Raw genomic sequence first — 25,804 nt, forward strand, 5'->3', positions numbered from 1 at the left:
TGAAATTCCACATATAACTTTTTTTTTTTTTTTTTTTTTTAGAGTGAGAGGAGAAGAGATAGAGAGACACAGGCTCCTGTATGCACCCTGACGAGATCCACCCGGAAACTCTGTCTGGGGCTGATGCTCGAATCAACCCAGCTATCCTCAGCTCCTGAGGCTGATGCTCAGACCAGTCGAGCTCTATCCTCAGTGCCCAAGGATAACACTCAAACCAACTGAGCCACTGGCTGTGTGTGAAAGGGGAAGAGCGAGAGAAGGGGGAGCAGGAGGGAAAGATGGTTGCTTTTCATGTATGCCCTGACTGAAGTTGAACCCAGAATGTCTGTACACCAGGCCAACCCTTTATCCACTGAGCAAACCCACCAGGGCCTCGCATATAACTTCTCACTCCTGAACTTAACTACCTCTGACTACAAGCCTTATCAATAGCATAAACAGTCAATTAACACATACTTTGTACGCTATATGTATTTCATGCTGTATTCTTACAACAAAGTTAGAGAAAACATTATTTAAAAATCATAATGCCTGACGAGGCAGTGGCACAGTGGATAGAGTGTCAGATGGAGACACAGAAGACCCAGGTTCAAAACCCCTGCCTGACCAGGCGGTGGAGCAATGGATAGAGCGTCGGACTGGGATGCCAAGGACCTAGGTTCGAGACCCCAAGGTTACCAGCTTGAGCATGGTCTCATCTGATTTGAGCAAAAGCTCACCAGCTTGGACCCAAGGTCGCTGGCTCAAGCAAGGGGTTACTCGGTCTGCTGAAGGCCCGCGGTCAAGGCACATATGAGAAAGCAATCAATGAACAACTAAGGTGTCACAATGTGCAACGAAAAACTAATGATTGATGTGTCTCATCTCTCCGTCCCTGTCTGTCCCTGTCTATTCCTCTCTCTGACTCTCTGTCTCTGTAAAAAAAAATTTAAATTAAATTTAAAAAAAAACCCAAAGTCACCGGCTTGAGCGTGGGCTCATCCAGCTTGAGTGTGGGGATTCTGGCTGAGCGTGGGATCATAGAAATGACCCCATGGTCGCTGGCTTGGGGTTGCTGGCTTGAGCCAGGGGTCACTCACTCTGCTGTAGCCCCCCTAGTCAAGGCACATATGGGAAAGCAATCAGTGAACAACTAAGGAAACTAAGAAGCCGCAACGAAGAATTGATGCTTCTCATCTCTCTCTCTTCCTGTCTGTCTGTCCCTATCTGTCCCTCTCTCTGTCTCTGTCACAAAATAAAAAAAACATAAGAAATAGAAAATATTTACAGTATTGTACATGTTGATTGAAAAAAAAAAAAAAGTGCCTGACCTGTGGTGGCGCAGTGGATAAAGCATCGACCTGGAAATGCTGAGGTCGCCGGTTTGAAACCCTGGGCTTGCCTGGTCAAGGCACATATGGGAGTTGATGCTTCTAGCTCCTCCCCACCTTCTCTCTCTGTCTCTCACTCTCCCTTTCTCTCTCCTTTCTAAAAAATTTAAAAAAAAAAAAAAGAAAAAAAGTCCACAATAAGTTCAAGAGACAACTGTAGTTTTAAAAATAAGGAGACTAGGGCACTAAAAAGGCTGGGGCTCCATACAACCCAGCAAGTTAATTTCCAAGTTAGAAGTGAAATCAAATCTTTTTGCCTCTCTGAACCTCATCTATTTTAACTTAAAACAGGTTGTCTTTTGTTCAGTTTAACCTTTGGTCCTTCAATGACTAGTTACTGAGTGCCTAACACAAGCCAGCAGTATATTTCCACTGAGGATACGATGGTGAGCTAACCAGACTGGATACCTGCCCTAATGGAGCTTATGTCTACTAGGGGAGACATGCAATAATCAAACAATTATAATAAATAATTGGGAATAACTCTGACCACTTCTTTGAAGGGATATACAGTGTGCTACAAGATGACGTAATAGTGGACAATGACCTAGTCAACACGGCCAAGATTTGAAGGAAGAGCAGGGGTTAATTAGATAAAGGGGGAAGGGAAACACCATCAAAGCAGAGGGGAGCAAGGGTAGAAAGGAAGGAAAAGGCTAGACCTGAGCATCACAGCCACATATAACAAGTAAGCCCTTGGAATTTAGTTAATGTGACTGAAGAAGTAAACTTGATTTTAATTAAAAAATGAGCCTGGTCTATGGTGGTGCAGTGGATAGTGTCGACCTGGAATGCTGAGGTCTCTGGTTTAAGACCCTGTGCTTGCCTGGTCAAGGCATATATGACAAGCAACCAATGACCAACTAAAGTGAAGCAACTATGAGTTGATATTTCTTGCTCCCCTACACGTTTCTCCTGTCTCAAAATCAATGAATAAAAAAACTTTAGGCTCTGGCTGGTTGGCTCAGTGGTACAGCGTCGGCCTGGTATGTGGATGTCCTGGGTTCAATTCCCAGTCAGGGCACACTGGAAAAGCGCCCATCTGCTTCTCCACCCTTCTCCCTCTTACTTCTTTCTCTCTCTTCCCTTCCTGCAGCTATGGCTCGATTAGAGTAAGTTGGCCCAAGGCGCTGAGGATGGCTCCATGGCCACCTCAGGCGCTAAGAAGAGCTCAGTAACCCCAGATGGGCAGAGCATTGCCCCCTAGTGAGCTTGCCAAGTGGATCCCGATCCGGGTGCAAGCGAGAGTCTGTCTCTGCCTCCACTCCTCTCACTGAATTAAAAAACAAAACAAACAAAAAACTTTTAAAATGAAGTACAAATTCATATGTTTTAAATATATTCATTATATGCTAAAATGATAATATTCAAAGCATTTGGAGTTAAATAAAATGTTATTTAAATTAATATCACCAGAATTTTTTTAACTTTTAAAAGTATGGCTACTAAAAATTCTAAATGACATATGTGGTCCACATTATGTTTCCATTAGACGGTGCCGCACTAGACCGTGCAGATTTTGGTTCTAGGACATGGAACTCTTCCCCCTTTCAATGCAGTGAGGTGCAGTTGAAAGAAAATTACACTTGGAGCTGGATAGCCATGGGTCCTGCTCCTCACTGACTGGTGCACCCAGTAAATATCCCTTGAATGACCCTGCGTTTCTTCATTTATCAAATGGAACTAATAATACCTCTGTTAGGACTTTAGCAGATCTAGAGTTGACTCTTGAGTAGTTCTCTGCCCCTTGCTCACTCTGAGACCCTGAGCCTCAGTTTCCTAGTCTCATCGAAACCCTTGAGAGTTGGGCGTGAGGGGGTGTGGGTCACCGTTCTTCTGTTCATCTTACCTGAAGGCACCGGCGGAATCCGAGGAACTGGGGGCTGGTTTTGTCGCAGGTCCCTCAAGGTACCAGGCGAAGTTCTGGGTAAGACAGCCAATACCACTGCCCCCCACATCCACCAGGAAGAGGTGCCTTTTGTTTTGCGGTTGTAGGGGAAGAAGAAGAGGAGGCGCAAACAGGGAGAGGCTCATTTTGCCACCGTGAGTCCTGGCGTTCTCCAGGCAACGCGGGACGCAACCACCACGTCCCCCTCTCCCACAATAAAGGAAGCTTCGCAAACCCCTGCCTGACGCGGTCACCAAGGAGACGATCCAAGTAGGTTGGGGAGACCAGACCAGTGGGTCTGTAGGGAGGGCAAGTGTCGTTCCTCGCCCTATTCTCTCTCAGAGGAATATGTAAATGACTCCAGAGATAATCTCTTTGTGAAACCCCTTTATTATGTCGAGAGCAGTCCTCAAGCCTTCTTAGTGCTCCGCGAAGACACACGCGTTTAAGCCCACCGTCTGGACGCCCCCCCTCCACTCTCTCAGTGGTAGAGTCGGGGGCGGGGCTGCACTTGCGCGCGGCGGTCAGGTGGGAAAAGGGCCCGCTGTCGCGATCACCTCTGGTCAGAAGACTCGTTGCGGGTCTTTTGCACGCGGTCTAGGAGTTTATTTGGAACCTAGCTTCTGGAACGCGTCAGTTACGTCTCCTAACCCGGGATCTCCCAACGGCCTGAAGGAGGGTAGGACATCCGGGCTTTCCCCAGAGGACCCAGGGCCTCTCGGCTGCTTGGACGGCCCCAGGGCGCCGAGCAGGGGGCGAAGGCCTGCTTCACCCCGGCGAGTCTCCTCCCCTCTCGAAGTGTGTTGCCTTGATTGTAAATTGGAATAGTAATTCCTCCCCGTAGGCAGGCTGCGAAGGGCCTGCGAGTGAACAGTGAACGCTTGTTCGCTACCGTCAGTTGTCTCCACCAGCCCCGGGCGGCTTGTACCTGTGCGACGCGGACTGGGCTGGCACTGAACTCGGGGATTCGCGGATCCATTTGAAAATCTGATGAAAGCCAAAGACTTTTTGTTAGATTAAGATAAGAGAGTGCATTTTATGGCCCATTGCAAAATGTTCATTGCACTGTGGTGAAGTGATTATTATCACTAGCACAGGGGACTAGACCTTATTTTGAAGCTCAGGTCCACCACCTACTCACGGTGTGAGGGGGGCAAGTTACTTAGCTTCTCTCAGCCTCAGTTTTCTGATTTGTAGATTGGGACATCCTTGGGTTGCTGTGAGCATCAAATGTCACAGCTTTTTGTAAACAGTAAAGTACGTTAACAACTTGTGAGCCGGGTACTGGTCTTTCCCCTGATTACAAATAAGAAGCCTGAAGTCGGGAGAAGGTAAGGGCTGGGATCCTGCTGGAGGTGAGCGGCAGCGCGATGGTTGGAACCCATATGCTCTCCCTTCACTTCCTGTGTACTGAGCCTTGTCTCCCCCGGCAGGTTCACTAGAAACAAGGGGACCCCTCGGTCCACACTGATGTTCCAGGACCCATGGGTCTCAGCTCGACTTGTTTGTGGGTTACTGAATCTGACTTAAAAGGCAGCTAGTGCAGACCCTTCCTTTTCCTCATTGGTTGTATATTGGTGATGGTTCTCAGCTGAAGAATTACGAGGATTAGTGAGGTCATTGGTGAAGTGTCCCTGTTAAAACCCTGAGAAATAAATTAACGAGGCTAAGGTTCAGCAGGCTACTGAGGGGCAGAACCAGGCCTGGAAATTGCTCTAAGGATGTGCTCAGGCAGAGTTGTTAGCACAGTTGCTACCTTTGCAATGACAATTGGGCTTTTTTCTCTCCTTCTTTGCATGTTTCCAGATGCCTGGAGAGACAGGCTGCTTTTCTTATGTGTTTTTTTTTTTTTCCTAAGTAATACATGAATATATTATTCTAATAATTCATTAAATCTGGAAGTGTATTTCTTTAATATAATTTTCTACTGTAACATATGAAATTGCCACTATTTGCTCCCCTCCCCCCCACTCCACCCCACCCCATTTTTTAAGCCTATAAAAATGATCATTTCTTTGGAGTCAGCCATTCTACTCCCCTTCCCAGATTTAACCACTGTGAGCTGTTTGGTGTATCCTTCCAGGTTTTCTTCAAATTTTGGGGGTTTTTTTGTATACACACTATATTACTGCTTTTTTATTTGTTTTTATATTGTCATATGGGATTACAGTATACATAGTGTTCTGCAACCTGCATTTTTAATGTAGAGCGTGTTGGAAGGCTTTTCGGGTCAGTCCATATACAGCTGTCTCATTGTCTTTCCTTGCCACTTAGTATTCCATTATGAGAATGTGCCATGATGTATTTGGCTGCACCAACCATTGGATTGTTACATAGCCATTTTGGGTTTTTTAATTTTCACTGTTATTAACTAATGCTTATACATTAGTATAAGCATGCTCAACCAATTCTTTGTGGAGGATAAATTTTTAGAAGTAGATTTGCTGGCCAAAAAGTATGCACATATCAAATTTTGCTAGGTTTTGCCTAATTGAAAAATTATAGCATCTTAGGTTTCCACCAAGAGAATTTTTTTTTTTTTTTAATCTTTCTGAAGCTGGAAACGGGGAGAGACAGTCAGACAGACTCCCGCATGCGCCCGACCAGGATCCACCCGGCACGCCCACCAGGGGCGAAGCACTGCCCACCAGGGGGCGATGCTCTGCCCCTCCGGGGCGTCGCTCTGCTGCGACCAGAGCCACTCTAGCGCTTGGGGCAGAGGCCAAGGAGCCATCCCCAGCGCCCGGGCCATCTTTGCTCCAATGGAGCCTTGGCTGCGGGAGGGGAAGAGAGAGACAGAGAGGAAGGAGGGGGGGGGGGTGGAGAAGCAAATGGGCGCTTCTCCTATGTGCCCTGGCCAGGAATCGAACCCGGGTCCCCCGCACGCCAGGCCAACGCTCTACCGCTGAGCCAACTGGCCAGGGCCAAGAGAATATTTTTCTCTACACCCTCACTAGCATTGGATATTATTCATCTTTGAAATTTTGCCAATATGATGGATGGAAATGCTTTTTATATGCTGTACCCCACAAATATTATTACAGAGGCAATTTGCTATATAATTTTCACCAGCTGACTGTGGCTGTGGACCTTGGGAAAATTGCCTATATTCTCTGAGGCCTAGTTTTTCCATATGCAGCAGACATTGGGAAATACCTACCTTCAGGGGTTGCTGCAAGGAATCCAAGAACTATAGGAAGTGTACCCAGCATTGGGCCAGACCCATAGTGGATGTGCAGGAAATGATACTACTTTGTTTTTGTTACTGTGCCCTTTTCTTTTTTGTTAAAAATCTCTCTTTCTTTACATTCTAGTTTCATTCTTGTTGTGCCCTCTACAGACATAAGATTAATTGCCTCCCCTCTTCCACCCTTTTGTTTTCTCCAGCAGATACAATACCAGGGCCTTGTGTTTTGGATGACGTGGTAGCACAGCTTTAAACTCCCTCAGCATCTTGGTTCCCACTGCTGTCCCGTCCACCACCAAGCTGGAAGCATTCGGGTTTGTCCAAGTCTTAAGTTGTTGTGCCCAGGCCCAAATGCCATTCCATAGGTTGTGGGTCGACAGCTTTCTTTCATTACAAAAACACACCTACCAATAAAACTCTCATGAGTACACACCCCAAAATATCTTTTTTATATATCATGTATACTTACACTTTTGTATTGTGTATTGTAACACCTCCAAAGAAACTTTTAAACTTTTATCATTAATTTTAATGATACTAGTTTCTACATCACTGAAAACAGCACAGAAAGAAGTTTTCCTTCATGTTCTCATTGAAAACAGATCTTGCTAATTATGATGGATTTATACTATGAGTTCTTTGTGTGTGTGTGTGTTTTTAGTTATCCTGTAATGATAGTTGATATAAAACCTTGTTTCAAATAGTCTTGAGAAGTTCCCTCTTTTTTGACCAACTTCTTATTAGATATGATTAACTCATTACTGTTTTTATCTTATAATGTGGTAAAGAAAGACCTTATTATACTAGGACTAGGGACAGTGAGAGCTCTAACAGTTTCTTTGCTCACCGGTGCTTTAACTATTATTTTAGTCCATTTAGAGTTTCTTAGAAGGAATCTTTTTAAGCCACTTGTGTGTATAAGTTAAAACTAGGTAATATATGGGAAGAAATGAACCTTGACTCCTGTTTCTCACAATATACAAAAATTAATTCCAGATGGATCATAGTGCTAGGTGTGAAATAAAATTTCCAGAAATTAATATATGAAAACATCATGACCTTAGAGTAGGCAAATTATCTTAAATAGGACACAGGAACACTACTTGCCTGACCTGTGGTGATGCAGTGCATAAAGTGTTGACCTGGAACTCTGAGGTCATGGGTTCGAAACCTTGGACTTGCCTGGTCAAGTCACATATGGAAGTTGATGCTTCCTGCTCCTCCCCCTTCTCTCTCTTTCTCTCTCTCCCCTCTCTAAAATGAATAGAGTCTTTAAAAAATTAAAAAGAGGAAAAGAAAGAAACACTACTCATTAAAGAAATTTGGTAAGTTATATTCCATTAAAATTAAGAACTTCTTTGCCCTGGCTAGATAACTTGGTTGGTTAGAGCATTGTCCTAAAATGCAGAGGTTACCGGTTTGATCCCTAATCAGAGCACATATGGGAATGGATCAATGTTCCTGTCTCTCTCCCTTCTTCTCTATAAAATATATAAAAACTAAACATTAAAAAAAAAGAACTTTTTAATCACAATGAATTTTAGTATTCTCTATATATACAGACACCAAAGGACTTGTATTTATCATGTTAAAAAAAAGACCCTTACAAATAAAAAAAAAAGAGACAACCCAATAGAAAAAAGGCAAAGACTTGAACCAGCATGTCTAAAAAGTGTATCCAAATATCCATTGAGCATATGAAAAGATGCTCCATTTAATTAGTTATTGGGGTAAAGCAAATGAAACACAATGTGATACACCACCTACCTACCAGAGGGATAAAATAAAAAAGGATGAAAATGCCATATGTTTACAAGGGTCTCATACATTGTTGGTAGGATTATAAATTGGTATAACCATTTTAGAAACCATTTAGCAGTATCTACTAAAGCTGAATATATAGAGGCTCTATGAGTCAGCAATTCCACTGCTAGATAAAGAACCAGAGGAGTAGTATACTTAACGTGTGTGGAAATCCACATCCAAGAGTGTTCTTAGCCCATTTTTAACAGACAAAAATTGGAAACAGTCCTAACATCCACTCTATGCAGTAGAATATTTTACGGCCATATGAACAGACTACAGCTATATATAATAACATGGAGAAATCTCACAAACATGGTATTGAGTGAAAAAAAAGATACAAAAGAGGATATCCTCTACAAATCCGTGGCTTTGAAGGTGTTGGGCAAGGCTTGTCGGGTAATGAAGTGTTCTGGATCCTAAGCTGGAGGGTGGCTGCACAGGGTACGTGGGTGGGGGGCTTATTTTAGTAAAACTCAGGAAACCATGTTTATGACTTGTATACTTTTCTTTTGTTTTTAATTAATTAATTTTTTTTTTTAAAATATTTTTCTGAAGTTGGAAACGGGGAGACAGTCAGACAGACTCCCGCATGCGCCCTACCGGGATCCACCCAGCACTCCCACCAGGGGGCGATGCTCTGCCCATCTGGGGCGTCGCTCTGTTGCAACCAGAGCCATTCTAGCGCCTGAGGCAGAGGCCACAGAGCCATCCACAGTGCCCAGGCCAACTTTGCTCCAATGGAGCCTTGGCTGCGGGAGGGGAAGAGAGAGACAGAGAGGAAGGAGAGGGGGAGGGTGGAGAAGCAGATGGGCGCTACTCCTGTGTGCCCTGGCTGGGAATCAAACCTGGGACTCCTGCACACCAGGCCGACGCTCTACCACTGAGCCAACCGGCCAGGGCCAGTATACTTTTCTATATTTATGTTACACATAAATATACAAAAAGATTTACCAGTCTTCCCTCTCCCCCTACCCCTACCCCTATCCCCCAAATGGACAATGTCAGTAAATTTATGTAACTGGGTCTGTGTGAATTGCAGCAGGTTACAATATGCTGAAAGCAAATGTGTAGCTGCTATTGTCAGCTCTGCCATGTTATGGGCCTGCCTCCTTCCACTGGATGCAGGACAGGTGACCTTTGACATTTAGTCCAACTGAGGGGCACTAGTATCAACCTGAAAGTGAAGTATAAATATAGCTTTATTTCTTTAAAATGGAGTTCATGCAGAGGTTGTGTGACTCTTACCAGGGTACGGGAATAAATAGAATTATATTCCTTGCTCCCAGTGGTCGGCAAACTAATTAGTTAACAGAGCCAAATATCAACGGTACAATGATTGAAATTTCTTTTGAGAGTCAAATTTTTTAAACTTAAACTATATAGGTAGGTACATTCCTTATCGAGGTAGTACCCGCACATGGTATTTTGTAGAAGAGCCACACTCAAGGGGCCAACGAGCCACATGTGGCTCACGAGCCGTAGTTTGCCGACCAGGGCCTAGACCAGGAGTAGTCAACCTTTTTATACCTACCACCCACTTTTGTATCTCTGTTAGTAGTAAAATTTTCTAACTGCCCACCGGTTCCACAGCAATGGTGATTTATAAAGTAGGGAAGTAACTTTACTTTATAAAATTTATAAAGCAGAGTTACAGCTTTATAATTTATAAGAGTGAGCATATAATAATTACTTACCAAGTACTTTATGTCAGATTTTCGTTAAGTTTGGCAGAATAAATCCTTATAAAACAACTTACTATAGTTAAATCTATCTTTTTATTTATACTTTGGTTGCTCCGCTACTGCCCACCATGAAAGCTGGAAAGCCCACTAGTGGGCGGTAGGGACCAGGTTGACTACCACTGGCCTAGACTAGAAACCTGGTGATGTCAGCTTGTGATATTTTAAGGCGGGCCAGTTAGGCACTTCTCTGTGGTTAACTTAAACTGTAGAGCCCCACACAGCTGTGTTCAAATTCTAGCTCCCCCTTAGGACCTTAATCTTTCTAAACCTTATCTGTCAAATGGGGATAATGAGAAGAGTGAGCAAAGGGTGGTGTGAGAGTCGAAACACTATATGCAAGGGTTTTAGCATACTGCCTGCCTGGCGCTCAGTGAGCACTCAACACAGGGGAGCCATTACCAGGGTTGTGAATCATCACATAAGATGTATGTTTTGTGATTTTAGGACAGTGACAAAGTCACTGACCCAGCTGTTTATACCCCTGACTTATCCTTACTCTAGCACAAGGAGCATTGACCTTTCCTTCATCAGGCCAAAAATGCCTCTCTTTGGGAATACGTTCAGTCCAAAGAAGACGCCTCCTCGGAAGTCTGCTTCTCTCTCCAACCTGCAAAATGTGAGTGTCAGTACTAGGGTCAGCCTGGAGTGCATGTGACTGGAGCATCAAGCCTGGTCTCCGATGGAAATGGGGTCCTCCAGAGGCATCCTTTTCATTCATATTGCTATTGCTAAAATAATTTTTAACTCCTATTTGGGGATGACTGTCAGAGCTTGTTCAAGAAGCTAATAAGATAGTTAATTTTATTACTATTTTTTACTCCAAATATTATCCAGTTTGGCTTCACTTTATTTCCAAGATGTGGTCAGGAATTGATTTTAGTCATGTCTAAAAATCAAATTATTCTGAAAAGATGATGTTTGCCACTATTAGTGGCATTCCAAAGGATACATCACAGCTCCAGAGACAGTTTCTAGGCTCCTCAAGGGCAGAGCTGGTCGCATTCACCTCTGAATACCCAGTACTAGACCTGATGCAGAGTGGGTGCTCAGCGACTTGTAAAAACATTGAAAAATACATTGCTCACAAAAATTAGGGGGTCAGGGAACATGCAGATACTCTGGTACTTTCAGCCTTTTGTATAGTGCATTTTCACCAATGAAATAAAAGTTGGGTTTGCATCTCATCTGCATAATTGAAGAACTTTCTTTGACTTGTTTGCTTTTTTTATTGCTTTATATTCATTTTTAAATATCTCCTGATTTTTGTGAGCAGTATACATTAAAGAACAGCTATTCCTAATAGGGTATTAACATTTTATGCCTTGTCTGTGATGTATGTAGCTCCATAGTAAGCAGATGATAATTTAGGCACTTATTACATTTTAAAAAAAATTTCACAGCCTGACCAGGCGGTGGCGCAGTGGATAGAGCGTCAGACTGGGATGCGGAGGACCCAGGTTCGAGACCCCAAGGTCGCCAGTTTGAGCACGGGCTCATCTGGTTTGAGCAAAAAAAAAGAAAGCTCACCAGCTTGGACCCAAGGTCGCTGGCTTGAGCAAGGGGTTACTCGCTCTGCTGTAGCCCCATGGTCAAGGAACATATGAGAAAGCAATCAATGAACAACTAAGGTGTCGTGAAGAAAAACTAATGATTGATGCTTCTCATCTCTCTCTGTTAATGTCTGTCTGTCTCTATCTATCCCTCTCTCTGACTCTCTCTGTCTCTGTAAAAAATAAAAATTTAAAAAAAAAATAATTTTCACAGTATGTGTAAAATAATTCATTTTACAAACTCCAGCATACATCGCTTTTTTGAAAACACCTATTGTATAAAGCAGTATGTTCTCTCCTATGGTTTAAGTTTTTGTTGCACCTTACTTGATTTTCTGACTTTAAAAAACAATATTTTTATTTTTTATTTTTTTTTTCTTTCATTTTTCTGAAGCTGGAAACAGGGAGAGACAGTCAGACAGACTCCCGCATGCGCCCGACCGGGATCCACCCGACACGCCCACCAGGGGCGACGCTCTGCCCATCCTGGGCGTCGCTATGTTGCGACCAGAGCCACTCTAGCGCCTGAGGCAGAGGCCACAGAGCCATCCCCAGCGCCCGGGCCATCTTTGCTCCAATGGAGCCTTGGCTGCGGGAGGGGAAGAGAGAGACAGAGAGGAAAGCGCGGCGGAGGGGTGGAGAAGCAAATGGGCGCTTCTCCTGTGTGCCCTGGCCGGGAATCGAACCCGGGTCCTCCGCACGCTAGGCCGACGCTCTACCGCTGAGCCAACCGGCCAGGGCCTAAAAAACAATATTAAGCCCTGGCCAGATGGCTCAGTTGGTTAGAGCATTGTGCTGAAGTACAGAGGTTGCCGAATTCGATCCCCAGTCAGGGCACATACAGGAACAGATTGATGTTCTTGTCTCTCTCTTTCTCCCTTCCTCTCTCTAAAATCATTAAAATATAATAAAAATTTTTAACTAAAAAATGATTAAATGTGCTGGGTAATGATTAGAAGGAATAAGTGAGTTAGTCAGGGTTCAATACTGAGGAGAGGTGCTGGGAAATGGAGCCTGTGTGCCAGGCTTTCTGAAGCTGGCATGCGATATCTCACCCACAGCTGGATCGGTCAACCCGGGAGGTGGAGCTGGGCCTTGGCTATGGGACCCTCACTATGAACCTGGCGGGACAAAACCTGAAGTTTGAAAATGGCCATTGGGTAACAGGTGGGCTGATTTCCTGCCATTTTGACTAACAAGATTATGGAAGGAAATTACCCCTGTAACTCCTCGTTTTGTTTTTCCACCAGAGACAAGGGTTAGTGAAGGTGTGGACCAGAGGGAGGCTCAACGCCTCCGGAAGCGGAACCAGCAGTTGAAAGAAGAGAACAATATCTTGCAGTTGAAGGTGGACATCCTGCTTGACATGGTGAGGAAGGTGATGGGAAGGGCTGCCTAGGCTTTCCTTTTTTTTTTTTTTTTTAATTTATTTTTTTTGTATTTTTCTGAAGCTGGAAACGGGGAGAGACAGTCAGACAGACTCTCGCATGCGCCCAACCGGGATCCACCCGGCACACCCACCAGGGGCGATGCTCTGCTGCGACCAGAGCCACTCTAGCGCCTGGGGCAGAGGCCAAGGAACCATCCCCAGCGCCCGGGCCATCTTTGCTCCAATGGAGCCTCCGCTACAGGAGGGGAAGAGAGAGACAGAGAGGAAGGAGGGGGGGGTGGAGAAGCAAATGGGCGCTTCTCCTATGTGCCCTGGCCGGGAACCAAACCCAAGTCCCCCGCACGCCAGGCCGACGCTCTACCTCTGAGCCAACCAGCCAGGGCCGGCTTTCCTTTTGAGGAGACTCCCCCTCCAGTCGGTTCTTCCTGCTCATACTTTGTGAGGGCCAGTTTGCCCGGCCACAATCCAATGATACAAGTCTAGTGGGGAGATGGACAGTAAATATACTGCCCGTGCCTTGTGGGAAAGGCAACAGTTAGAATTTGTACAGGGCCTGGTGTCAGCACAGGATAGAGAGAAAGTAACTGTCAAGACAGGAGGACACTGCATAGGAAGGGATATTTGAGCTTAGTGTGGAACTAGTAAAGGAATGGAGGCTGGGATGAAGGCATTCTGGAAAGGAGGCTTGGAGATGCCTTGTACTACCTGCTGAGGAGCACTCTGCATTGGCGTTGGTTTCCTGTAGCTGTTAAAAACCCAGCAGCCGCCTGACCAGGATGTGGCGCAGTGGATAGAGCGTCGGACTGGGATACAGAGGACCCAGGTTCGAGACCCTGAGGTTGCCAGCTTGAGCCTAGGCTCATCTGGCTTGAGCAAAGCTCACCAGCTTGGACCCAAGGTCTCTGGCTTGAGCAAGGAGTTACTTGGTCTGCTGAAGGCCCACAGTGAAGGCACATATGAGAAAGCAATCAGTGAACAAGTAAGGTGTCGCAACGAAAAACTGATGATTGATGCTTCTCATCTCTCTCTGTTCCTGTCTGTTTGTCCCTGTCTATCCCTCTCTCTGACTCTCTCTCTTTCCCTGTAAAAAAACAACAACAAAAAAAACCCAGCAGCCTGTTAGTTCTAGAGATGCATGTGAAGAAGAGGCAGGAGAGTGTACTTGTGGTTAAGAGCATGCATTCTGGAGCCAGACTTCCTGGAGCCAGACTTCCTGGATCCTTGCCAAGCTCCATACTAGTTATGTGACTTTAGGCAAGTTATTTACCTGATCTGTGTGAAGGACTTAGTTTCTTTAGCAATAAAATAGGCATGATAGTGGGATTCACCTCATAGTGAGTTAACAATACAAGTAAAGCACTCAGAATAGTGGATTACTAAGGAAGTGTGACTCGTATAGTAAGCTGACCCCTACTTTAGAAAGTTGGTATCTCTCTGTCCCTGTCTTTTTTTTTTTTTTTTTTTTTTTTTTACAGGGACAGAGAGTGAATCAGAGAGAGGGATAGACAGACAGGAACGGAGAGAGATGAGAAGCATCAATCACCAGTTTTTTGTTGTGACACCTTAGTTGTCATTGATTGCTCTCTCATATGTGCCTTGACCGCAGGCCTTCAGCAGATCGAGTAACCTCTTGCTCGAGCCAGCGACCTTGGGTCCAAGCTGGTGAGCTTTTTGCTTGAGCCAGACGAGCCCACGCTCAAGTTGGCAACCTTGGGGTCTCAAACCTGGGTCCTTCCACATCCCAGTCTGACACTGTATCCACTGAGCCACTGCCTGGTCAGGCTCTGACCCTGTCTTGAATATCTCAAGTCCACTGAAAGATCCTGATGAGGAAAATGGCATTTTTTCCCCCTTAAGTGAGAAGCGGAGAGGCAGAGAGACAGACTCCTGCATGCAGCCTGACCGGGATCCACCCAGCAAGCCCCCTATGGGACAATGCTCTGTCCATCTGGTGCCATTGCTCTGTTGCTTAGCAACCAAACTACTTTAGCACCTGAGGCAAGGCCATGGAACCATCCTCAGTATCTGGGGCCGACTTGCTCCAACTGAGCCATGGTTGCGGGAAGGGAAGAGAGAAAGAAGGGAGAGGGGGAGGGTGGAGAAACTGATAGTTGCTTCTCCTATGTGCCCTGACTGGGAATCGAACCCAGGACATCCACACACTGGGCTGATGCTCTGAGTCAACTGGCAAGGGCCAAAAGTGGCATTCTTTTTTTTTTTTTTTCAGAGACAGAGAGAGTCAGAAGGATAGATACAGATAGGAACGAAGAGAGATGAGAAGCATCAATCTTTAGTTTTTCTTTGTGACACCATAGTTGTTCATTGATTGCTCTCTCACATGTGCCTTGACCATGGGCCTTCAGCAGACCAAGTAACCCCTTACTCGAGGCAGCAGCTTTGGGTCCAAGCTGGTGAATTTTTTTTTCTTTGCTCAAGCCAGATGAGCCTGCGCTCAAGCCGGTGATCCCGGGGTCTCGAACCTGGGTCCTCTGCATCCCAGTCCGACGTTCTATCCACTGCACCACCGCCTGGTCAGGCAAAAGTGGCATTCTTGATGAAGTATTTTCCCCCTATGCATCATTATGGGAGCTACAGCTCAGAAGCAACTAGTCCTTTAGCTTACATTCACCAATATCTGCCTTTTTTTTTTCCAAATTATAAAAGAAAGTTTATGTAGAAAGTCACACCTGACCAGGCAGTGGTGCAGTGGATAGAGTGTTGACCTAGGATACTGAGGACCCAGGTTCGAAATCCAGAGGTCGCCAGCTTGAGCGTGGGGTCACTGGCTTTAGCATGGGATCATAGTCATGACCCTGTGGTCGCTGGCTTGAAGCCGAAGGTCATTGGCTTGAGCAAGGGGTGACTGGCTCATTTAGAGCTCTTCCCCCCACTCTGGTCACAGCACCTATGAGAAAGCAATCAATGAACAACTAAAGTGCCACTGCAATAACAAGTTGATGCTTCTCATTTCTCTGCTTCCTGTTTGTCTGTCTGTCTGCAGTTTCTCACTCTCTTTCTCTAAAAAAAATGGAGGAAAGTCACACAATTAGCAGAAGTGAGCTAGCTGGGCTTTATGGGCTCACGTAACAGGTTACAGAGGCAGGAGGGCCTTGGCACTTAAATGAGGGAAAGGCAAAGGTAATGCACCTAGAGGAGGAAAAAGGGGACTGGGAAAGGCACGGGTGTGCTCCTGAGAGGGAGATTGTGCCATTATCTGCCCTTTCATCCCATGAGGCCTGCTGTCCTCAATGCAGTGTGTGCCATAAAACCCTAGGAGGTGCCTGACCAGGCGGTGGCACAGTGGATAGAGCATCAGACTGGGATGCAGAAGGACCCAGATTCGAGACCCCAAGGTTGCCAGCTTGAGCGCGGGCTCATCTGGTTTGAGCAAAAAGCCCACCAGCTTGGACTCAAAGTCGCTGGCTTGAGCAAGGGGTTCCTTGGTCTGCTGAAGGCCCACGGTCAAGGCACATAAGAGAAAGCAGTCAACTAAGGTGTCACACACACAAAAAAACTGATGATTGATGCTTCTCATCTCTCTTCATTCCTGTCGGTCTATCCCTCTTTCTGACTCTCTCTCTCTGTCCCTGTAAAAAAAAAAAAAAATCCTAGGAGGTGATCAAAAGCATTGCTCAAGTAGATTGTGAATGTTCTTCAAGTACTTGAGGTGGTTATATTCCGCCCAGTTACAAAGGGGTTTTTGTCATGGCTTCCAGCAGGCATTTTTAGGAAATTGCCAGGGGCTTTTCCATGGTGCACAGCAAACCTGAAACAGCCCAGAAACATCCTTCTTTATAATCGTCTGCTGCTTTTCTTCCAGTTCTCTGAGACCACTGCCGAATTCCAGATAATGAAGAAGGAATTGGATGAACTGAAGCGTGTCAACCGGAGAAGAAAATGAAGACCTCCCAAGACACTTCTTTGGAGAATAGAGGACTTCTGCTAATTGGAGTAGAATAGAGCTGAGGGGTTTTTAGCTGAACTCATGGATTAGGTCCTGGGAAAGAGTACCATATAATGCCAAAGGCACCAGCACCCTTGAGTTAGCAATAGAAAGTTGACCAAAAAATGGAGGAAAGTAGGATTGCAGGGCAGTAAGTGGCAATGTACTCTGGCTGCACGGCACAGGGAGGCCAGCACAGGAACTCGGCCTCAAGGAGGTCTGGAGCCATGGTAAGACTTTGGGTGCTTGCCAGTGCCTTAACATACAAAGGCACCTGTCCTAGGTTCAGTCTCATTGGACAGACTCTTAGAAGAAGCAGTTGGAGTTCATCATTGCATCCCCTCACATTGGTGTTCGGAGCATGGCCCCAGTTCTAAAGCGCCTGTAGGAGGGGGTTTCAGATGAGCAGCTCTTCTGGTCCTGTGCCCCTCAGGCTACTCTCTCCGTCCTCTGGCTTCAGCATCTCAACAGCAAGTGTCAGCCTTCCATGCAACACTATTTTTGTGCTACTTTCCTATTTACACTACTTTTTAAAATTAAATGATGTTATATAATTGGTTCTTGGAGAAGTAAATGGAAACTGGAGTCTAAGTTTCTGTTGCTCCATCCAAAGACAGACTTGTTAGGTTGTGGGGAAATGTCACTGTTGCAGAAGAAGCATTCTGGTTCCGGGGCATTGGCAAAGGCTGACCTGGAACAGAAACATTCTCTCTGCCCAAGATTCCCGGTTTTCCTCCTTTGGGGAGTTGGGACTAGCCTGGACCTGGCAGGGACTGGGGTGATTGGGGTTGGGGCTGGATTTTGAGAGTGGAAATTTGTGCATGAGTCAGTGAGCTGAGCTGCTCTGGCTGGAGGAGGGAGCCAGCCAGTCAGTCAGAGGGAACCCAGCTCCCAAAGTCGAGGGGGAGGTCACTGAGGGTGGGGACAAGGCTTACATCTAGGGATGGACTACTGTGGTGAGCAGTTATGTGCCTGGGACACGGCTTAGGACATTGCACACATCTTCATTTCCTCAGCCTGGCCCTGTGGAACAGGGACTATCAACATGCCTATTTGCAGACAAGGAACCAAACTGGGAAGTTCAGAGACTGGTCTAGGATACAGAGTGGAAGTGGGAAGCCTGTGGACTCAGCCCACAGTGAAAGAGGAGCTGGGTGCTGTTTGTGTTTACCCTTATGGCCCGCTTACCTTCTGACATAGAGAGTAATGCAGAAGAAATTGGAGAAGGACACAGATACATATAGGGCCTAAATCTCCAGGTGGAGGCAACTGGAGTGATTGGGAGTTTGCTTATTTCTAAATGACTGTAATTAGCAACCATTTTAATGAACACACTTGATGCCAGGCCAGGCATATTTCTCATATTCATGAGAATTATTATTTTTTATAGATTTTTTAATTTTATTTTAGAGAAAGAAAGAGAAGCATCAATTTGTAGTAGTTGCTTCTCATATGTGCCTTGACTAGGCAAGCCTGGTGTTTTGAACCTGCGACCTCAGCATTCCAGGTCTATGCTTTATCCACTGCGCCACCATAGGTCAGGCAATTATTAATGAAAATTCTTCAAGCTTGTTATCCCCTGTGTTTAGATGAAGGTACCAGCAGAGCATGGTGCAGCTGGGAGAGAGAGCCTGGACCAAAACCTTGGGAACTGAGGAGCAAGTTTAGTTGTCACAATGATGTGGATCTCCCTGCTCATCTGACAGGCCTGGGGCCAGTATGTGGGACAATTCTGCAGTGAAGGACGTTTATTTGGGGGAGGGGGGGCGCATGTATGCATGAGAGAGACAAGAAGGAAAAGAGATGAGAAGCATCAATTTGTAGTTGTGGCACTTGTTCATTGATTGTTTCTCATATGTGCCTTGACCAGGGGCTCCGCTGAGTCAGTGACCTTGGGCTCAAGACAATGACCATGGGATCATGTTAATGATCCCATGTTCAAGCGAGCAACCCCCACACTCAAGCTGGTGAGCCCGTGCTCAAGCTGACAACCTTGGAGTTTTGAGCCTGGGTGCTTAGCTTCCCAGGTGAGTGCTCTGTCTACTGTGCCACCACCTGGTCAGGCAAGAAGGACATTTATTTTAAACGATGAAGCAAGCCTTTGGTGAGTTTGAACAGAGGAATCCGTGATCAACTTGTTTTTTAAAAGGATCCTGCTGACTTCTCTGGTGAGAACAGACTGAAGGGGGAAGGCTAGGACCAGAGAGGTGCCAGTAGAGGAAGTGAAGTGGGCAGACTAGACATGAATTGAAGGCAGAGCCCACCCTTGTTTGCTGATGGTGTGTGTGTGAGCGGAGTCATGGATAATCCTATTGATGAATGTCTCTAAGAGAAGGGGGGAAATTACCCTTATCTCACCAAACTTTTTTTCCTCCATTGAGATGCTATATACACATTAAACATCTTACCTTTTTAATCAGATGTATTCTTCAGGTTCTGGCTGGAGTTCTTCCTCCTCAAAGCCATTGTTAATGAGATCTATTCTATGGGATATCCAAATTGAGTGCTATCTAGTTGACATTATCTCTTGTAACTACTACAATTTCATCAATTTCTGTACAGAGTGTCAGATTAGGGAAGAATTGTTATGGAAGAGCTGAGACAAAGTGCTGTGGATTTGAGTGAGTGATTGTGGGATTAGAGGCGATAATCAGGAAGTTTATAGTTTTGAGGCCTCGCAAGAGAATGTGTATGCACAATAATAACAAGAGCTAATTGGGAGGGGGCCTATAGCTTTTGTAAAATTCTCAAAGGGATCTATGCCCACCACTGACCCAAATTAAGAACTTTACCAGTTTCCAATTCGACAGGACAGAAATGGAAGGTGAAAATCATGGATTTAAGGGATAGGGAATGGGATGAGCTAGGGGACGGAGTTCTAGAACACCATCCAAATGGCAGGGTCACCTTTGCACCTCGCATTGGACATCATTTCTCACTTGGTGGCACCCTTATCCCCACTTGTCCTTCAACTGTAACCCCTGGCCTGACATCAGTCTTAACGTATAGGTCTTCTTTGCTGCCACTGAGCATTTCTCCTTGAAACCAGTGCAGCCACACTCCTCTGCTTTTCCTTGTTCACCTCCAGCAGCTCCTTGAATCTCTTGGTGGGAGAAGGAGACTCCTTTCCTCACAAACACCTTTTTTTTCCTCTTATTTTTGATAGGTATGGCTTTTTATTGACTTAATTTAAAAAACTTATAGCAAAATTAAAATACACCTAACAAAATTTGCCATCTTAGTATGTTGATAATGTGCAACCATCAACACCGTCCATCTCCAGAACTGCTCTTTCATCTTGTAAAGCTGAAACTCTTGTCTTCATTAAACTCACTCCCCACTTCCCCCTCTTCCAGCCCCTGGCAAACCACCTTTCCACTTTATGATTTTTATTAAGTATCCTGCTGACCTTTAGGTTTCTGATTCCACAGAGCTCTGTCCCTGTCTTCTCTTCCCATTCTGCCTTTTCTAGATCATCTGATCTATTCCTAAGGCTTTGAATACTTTGCACTGCTTGATTCTTTTGTGGTTTTTTTTTTCCTTATCCTTTAACAATTTTCTAATTGTTGGAAGAACTCTTTAGTCTTAAACATAGGATTTTTTTTTTAATTTATTTTATTTTATTTTATTTATTCATTTTTAGAGAGGAGAGAGAGAGGGAGAGAGAGGAGGGGGGAGGAGCTGGAAGCATCAACTCCCATATGTGCCTTGACCAGGCAAGCCCAGGGTTTCGAACCGGCGACCTCAGCATTTCCAGGTCGACGCTTTATCCACTGCGCCACCACAGGTCACGCTTTTTTTTTTTTTTTTTACAGAGACAGAGAGAGAGTCAGAGAGAGGGATAGACAGGGACAGACACAGGAATGGAGAGATGAGAAGCATCAATCATTAGTTTTTCATTGCGCATTGCAACACCTTAGTTGTTCATTGATTGCCTTCTTATACGTGCATTGACCGTGGGCCTTCAGAAGACCGAGTAACCCCTTGCTCGAGCCAGCAACCTTGGGCTCAAGCTGGTGAACTTTTGCTCAAACCAGATGAGCCCTCGCTCAAGCTGGCGACCTCGGGGTCTTGAACCTGGGTCGCATCCCAGTCCGACGCTCTATCCACTGCACCACTGCCTGGTCAGGCAAACATAGGATTTTTTAAAAAAAATCATGTGTTGCTTTTGTAAACACTAAACAATTAATTGGTTAAACTTTTCCTAAAACTTCTTCACATTAGCATTATGACTTTCCACTTGAAATCACTGATGGCTGTACTTTCCACATAAGATTGTCTTCACTATGCCGGTCTTCCAACATTTCTTGAAAGAGTCCATGTGCACAATGATACAGATTATTGTGCATATGGAGCCTCTGTAAAAGAATCAAAAGTCATTGCCACTGGGGTCTTATGCTGCCCTTGCATTGATGTATAGCTAGCCTACTTTAAACAATAAAAATACAAAGTTTAACATGCAAAAAAGGCATAATTCATAAGTGTACAGCCTGAATTATCCAAAACAAACATAGCTATGTAAACACCACCCACATCAAGAACTAGAACATGACCAGCAGCACCTCAAGAGCCACTCTCCCGTCCCTTCCTAAATATTATCCCTTTCTCTTCCTCAAAGGGAATCACTATTCTCACCATTGATTGGTTTTGCCTGTTTTATAACTTTATATAATTAAATCATACAGTAGGCACCCATTGTGACATGAAAACTGTGTAGCCAGAGCTGCCTGTCCATAGATGAACAAAACAGGTCTATCTGGAGGAAGTGCAAGCCCTCCTACCCCAAAATATGTAAGCACAGGACAAAGTCTCATTGCTGCATCGAGTTGCATCAGATAAAGGTTTGGACCATCCAATCCTGAAGTTCTCTGATTCCATGTAAAATTGGCTAAGGATGTATGTCAAATTACCTTGTATTAACTTATGGGGCACATTATAAAGAGCATTTTTGTCTATCATGCATGCAAAAATAATATGATAATACTGAGGGAGAAGAAACCAGAAGAATGCAGAAGAGGGGGGACCTGCAATGTCTGGAGCCTTATGCTCAAGCCAGTGACTTCAATGTTTAGAACTGAGGGAGCAGAAAAATCTGAAAAATAACCAAACACAGCTGGTCCTTGCTTGTTATCAGCTCCTTGAAATGAACTTGCAGTTCCAGAGAATGAGTGATAGTCAAGGACAGACACTCCGGTCTCCTCTCCCCCTCCCCTCCCAGAGATGAAAGTCACGTAGGTCTGCAGACAAAGAAGTCATAGAAATGGGGCATTTGTTACATGAAAGCTAAAGCTGTAAAGGTATATAAAATGTAAGAAATCTAACTTTGGGGGAGCTCGTGTTTTGCCTCTTTTGGGGTCACGCTTCTGTGCTGGCTAATAAATCCTATTTCCTTCATCAAGTTGTCTGGGTTTCTTTGTCTCCCTTGATTCTTGCTACAATATGGCCTGACCTATGGTGGCACAGTGGATAAAGTGCCAACCTGGAATGGCTGCGGTTGCCAGTTCAAAACCCTGGGCTTGCCTGGTCTAGGCACATATGGGAGTTGATGCTTCCTGCACCATTCACTAAAATAAATAAAAATTTATATATATATATATATATATATATATATATATATATATATATATTAAAAAGTATATAATTTAAAGGCAATCAGCTAATACCTAGCAAAATTATATATTCACACTTTTTTTTTGGCAGCAAGTCCACTCCCAGAAACCTATCCTTCAGAATGACAGTAACTCTGTAATGTTCCTCAATTTCTTCATTTCTTTTTTTTTTTTTTAAAAATTCTCCTACCTTCTTTTTTTTTTTTTTTAAATTATTTTATTTTATTTATTCATTTTTAGAGAGGAGAGAGAGACAGAGAGGAGAGAGAGACAAGGGGGGAGGAGCTGGAAGCATCAACTCCCATATGTGCCTTGACCAGGCAAGCCCAGGGTTTCAAACCAGCAACCTCAGCATTTCCAGGTCGACGCTTTATCCACTGCGCCACCACAGGTCAGGCCAATTTCTTCATTTCTAAGATGGAGATTAATAGGCCCTGGCCAGTTGGACAGAGCACACAAGAAGCAACCATCTGCTTCTCTTCCCCTCTCGCTCCCGCTTTTCTTCCTCTTCTTCTCCTGCAGCCAGTGGCTGGATTGGTTGGAGTGTCAGCCCCAGGTGCTGAAGATAGCTCAGTTTGTCCCAGGGTAGACCTCAGGCCCTGAGGATAGCTTGGTTGATTCAATCATTGGCCCGAGACGGAGGTTGCTGCGTGGGTGCAATGAGGGAGTCTCACTATCTTCCCTCCTCTCACTTAGAAAAGAAAAATGGAGGTAACAGTACTTCAATACACACACAAACAATGCCTGGTACTTAAGTGTTAACTCTTGCCTCTGTTTTAGTACATTGGGTCTGTTTACTTGAGATTTTTTCAAAAGACCAATACAGCCTCAAATCTCTTACTCCTACCAACACAACTCAGGTAAATGAAAAGAATTAGTGTTTCTCTAAGTGCGATCCCTGGGAGGCATGTTAAAATGCAAGTTGCTGGGCCCACGCGAAACCCTCTGAACAGAATTTCTAAGGAAGCACTCTAATTTTAGCAAGTTTCCCCTGTGTTAATTTTCATTGCAATCTCAGTCGCCTCCTGACTTGGTTGAAGGTGTTCGATGACAGCCGGCGAGAAGATGTCGCTCTCTCCTAGCCCTCCCGCCTCGGGCTCCCGGAAAAGCAGTTCTATCCTCGCTTCGCGCTACACTCGCTTCCTCTTTTCCGGTTCCGGTGGCTCCTCCTCGCCCCTCCCACCTCCAGTCATGGCCGCCGCCGCCGCTGCCGTTGCTGTTCCTGGGGCTCCCCTGTCCCCGGACGAATTGCTTCCGAAAGGCGATGCTGAGAAAACTGAGGAGGAGCTGGAAGAAGACGACGATGACGAGGTAGTGGTTCCTGCGGGGCGTGGGGGTCTGGACAGGAGCGCCCGCCCGGGGGTGTGGGCTCCGCGTGCTACGAGATCGAAGCAAAGGCGCGTCGCGGATCCTGGAGAGGTCTGAACTGAGGCGTCTTCTCTGGGAGGCGGAGTTAGGGGCCCCGCTGGGCCCAGGATGCCCTAGCTCCAAGGGGAGGGGTAGCTTGGCGTGTCGGCGTCGTGGGGAGGTTACCGCTGCTTCAGCCAAGACCCGCGTCCTCTCCACCACAGTTAGATGAGACCCTGTCGGAGAGACTCTGGGGTCTGACGGAGATGTTTCCAGAGAGGATCCGGTCCGCGGCCGGAGCCACTTTTGATCTCTCCCTCTTTGTGGCTCAAAAAATGTACAGGTAAGGAACAGGGGCAAAGAGAGTTGGGAGTGCCTGGAATACACGCATATACCATAACTAAACATGGGCTTTGGAGTTGCATACCAGGGTTGGAAGCTAGTCTGCCACCTAGATCGTTGAGTGACCTTGGACTCGTGATACTTTAACCTTTCTTTGTCTCAACTTACTTTTTTATAAAGTGGGGATTCTTATCGGGCAGGGTCATTGTTAGAATCATTTCAGATGATGTGAGATAAGTAACGTATTAGTACCTTTGTAAGAACTCAGGAGAATGTTAGAAGTACTGTCACTTAGATACACAGCTGCCAGAACTGCTTCTCTTCTTTCTAGTAGGATATGGTGCAAGAGTTGGGTAGAATACATTAATCAGAAACATTTGCTTATGTAGCATGAGAAATTTGGTTTTCTTAGTCCAACTCTCTAGTTTTGCCCCACCATCATGCTCACAATCCCCCTGCAGGTTTTCCAGGGCAGCCTTGTGGATTGGGACAACTTCCTTCATGATTCTGGTTCTTCCTGTTGTCTTTGAGACTGAGAAGTTGCAAATGGAACAGCAGCAGCAACTGCAGCAGCGGCAGGTGAGTCCATACCCTGGGCTTTTTGCCAGTGGTGGAGACGCAACTTGGTTATTTCTCCAGGACCAGGGTAAACTAGCAGTTAATGTGTGGGTCGAGATTGGGATCTGGCCCATGTTCTTTTAGGTACTTGATTGTATGCTGTAAGCATTCTGTAGACCTTGTCTGCCCCCAGTGAGGTAGGGGGTAAAAAAAGATCCCTAGACTCGTACAGTGCCTTACATCTTCCCTTTTCTGTTCCAGATACTTCTGGGGCCTAACACAGGGCTGTCAGGAGGAATGCCAGGGGCTCTACCTTCACTTCCTGGGAAGATCTAGATTGTTACTACTATCTTTAACCTGTCTTGGTGGATGAAGTTTGAAAATAGTGTTTGAACTGCTGATTTTTTTTTTTAACTTTGGCATTGACCTATCTAAACCTGGTTGAGAGAATTTCCCCCCACATTGTCCCATGGAGAGACTTCCAACTTGCAGCTGTGCCCTCCAAGCTATCCTGACTTCTGTCCTCACTCGGATGGATACCAGAGTGCAGCAATGCAGATGGTTACTCCAGCCCTAGTCATCTTGCCTCTTTCACTAGATTACTCCTCACCAGATCTTGTATCTTTTGTGGGGTATGAACTGATGCCATTGGGAAGGATGTACCCCTGACCGTTAATGACTATTTTGTTTTGATATGCACACTATATGAAATACAAAATGCATTATAGCTGTAGTGTAAAAGCAGCCACTGTGAAGTTCTATATATGTTGGAAAAGGGAGGGGCCAGGGGCAGACAGCAGCTTCAACCACAGGATGGGGACTGTGGAGGGCAGAGCAGAAACTCACTTTCACTGCACTTTTTGGCTATTAGACCTGTGTATATGGTCTAAAAGAGGGGGGGGGAAAGTCAGTGCTCTCTTTTGTATTTAAATAAAAATGATTCCAACTGAAAGTGTCATGCGTGTTTCTGATATACACCTCAAAATTACTTAGATCATTTTAGAAGGGCAAAACATGAGCTGCCCCAACCACAATATATCTAAAAGATGACCTGTGATATTAGTGAATTCCT

The 25,804-nt window shown here is 45.3% G+C and overlaps 3 protein-coding genes across 9 annotated transcripts in view; 2 read left to right on the forward strand and 1 right to left on the reverse strand.

Moving 5' to 3' along the window:
- The window catches only part of FAM227A (family with sequence similarity 227 member A), a 69,395-nt gene extending 65,983 nt beyond the window's left edge, over positions 1-3,412 (reverse strand). The window contains exon 1 of the mRNA XM_066358435.1: positions 3,220-3,412. The gene's annotated coding sequence lies outside the window, so the exon portion shown is untranslated. The remainder of the gene's footprint in view (positions 1-3,219) is intronic.
- A 385-nt stretch (positions 3,413-3,797) lies between these two features.
- On the forward strand, positions 3,798-21,074 carry CBY1 (chibby 1, beta catenin antagonist). 7 transcript variants are annotated; one of them, XM_066358412.1, is made up of 6 exons: positions 3,798-3,937; positions 6,646-6,775; positions 10,493-10,609; positions 12,605-12,710; positions 12,794-12,912; positions 16,754-21,074. In XM_066358412.1, exons 3-6 carry the CDS (start codon positions 10,532-10,534, stop codon positions 16,832-16,834), a joined length of 384 nt encoding a protein of 127 aa, XP_066214509.1. In that variant the 5' UTR covers positions 3,798-3,937; positions 6,646-6,775; positions 10,493-10,531; the 3' UTR covers positions 16,835-21,074. The 7 variants fall into 7 exon arrangements, with proteins under 7 accessions (XP_066214509.1, XP_066214512.1, XP_066214508.1 ...); XM_066358415.1 differs by having other exon boundaries at positions 10,523-10,609; XM_066358411.1 differs by having other exon boundaries at positions 6,646-6,759; positions 10,495-10,609.
- Positions 21,075-23,654: 2,580 nt separating this feature from the next.
- TOMM22 (translocase of outer mitochondrial membrane 22) lies at positions 23,655-25,670 on the forward strand. Its single transcript, XM_066361256.1, has 4 exons — positions 23,655-23,796; positions 24,057-24,175; positions 24,636-24,753; positions 24,994-25,670. The coding sequence occupies exons 1-4, from the start codon at positions 23,677-23,679 to the stop codon at positions 25,066-25,068; spliced, it is 432 nt and encodes a 143-aa protein (XP_066217353.1). The 5' UTR covers positions 23,655-23,676; the 3' UTR covers positions 25,069-25,670.
- Positions 25,671-25,804: the final 134 nt, after the last annotated feature.

Source organism: Saccopteryx leptura, chromosome 1 (genome assembly GCF_036850995.1).
Source record: "Saccopteryx leptura isolate mSacLep1 chromosome 1, mSacLep1_pri_phased_curated, whole genome shotgun sequence".
In the NCBI taxonomy this organism is placed as follows: Eukaryota; Metazoa; Chordata; class Mammalia; order Chiroptera; family Emballonuridae; genus Saccopteryx; species Saccopteryx leptura.

What these genes read in the sequence shown, in the direction of transcription:
- CBY1 (XM_066358412.1), top strand. Translation starts at nt 10,532, where the DNA reads ATGCCTCTCTTTGGGAATACGTTCAGTCCAAAGAAGACGCCTCCTCGG. An exon ending in AAATGGCCATTGGGTAACAG is followed by an intron (nt 12,711 to 12,793) that starts GTGGGCTGATTT and finishes TTTTTCCACCAG; the next exon opens with AGACAAGGGTTAGTGAAGGT. An exon ending in TGGACATCCTGCTTGACATG is followed by an intron (nt 12,913 to 16,753) that starts GTGAGGAAGGTG and finishes CTTTTCTTCCAG; the next exon opens with TTCTCTGAGACCACTGCCGA.
- TOMM22 (XM_066361256.1), top strand. Translation starts at nt 23,677, where the DNA reads ATGGCCGCCGCCGCCGCTGCCGTTGCTGTTCCTGGGGCTCCCCTGTCC. An exon ending in AAGAAGACGACGATGACGAG is followed by an intron (nt 23,797 to 24,056) that starts GTAGTGGTTCCT and finishes TCTCCACCACAG; the next exon opens with TTAGATGAGACCCTGTCGGA. An exon ending in GTGGCTCAAAAAATGTACAG is followed by an intron (nt 24,176 to 24,635) that starts GTAAGGAACAGG and finishes ATCCCCCTGCAG; the next exon opens with GTTTTCCAGGGCAGCCTTGT.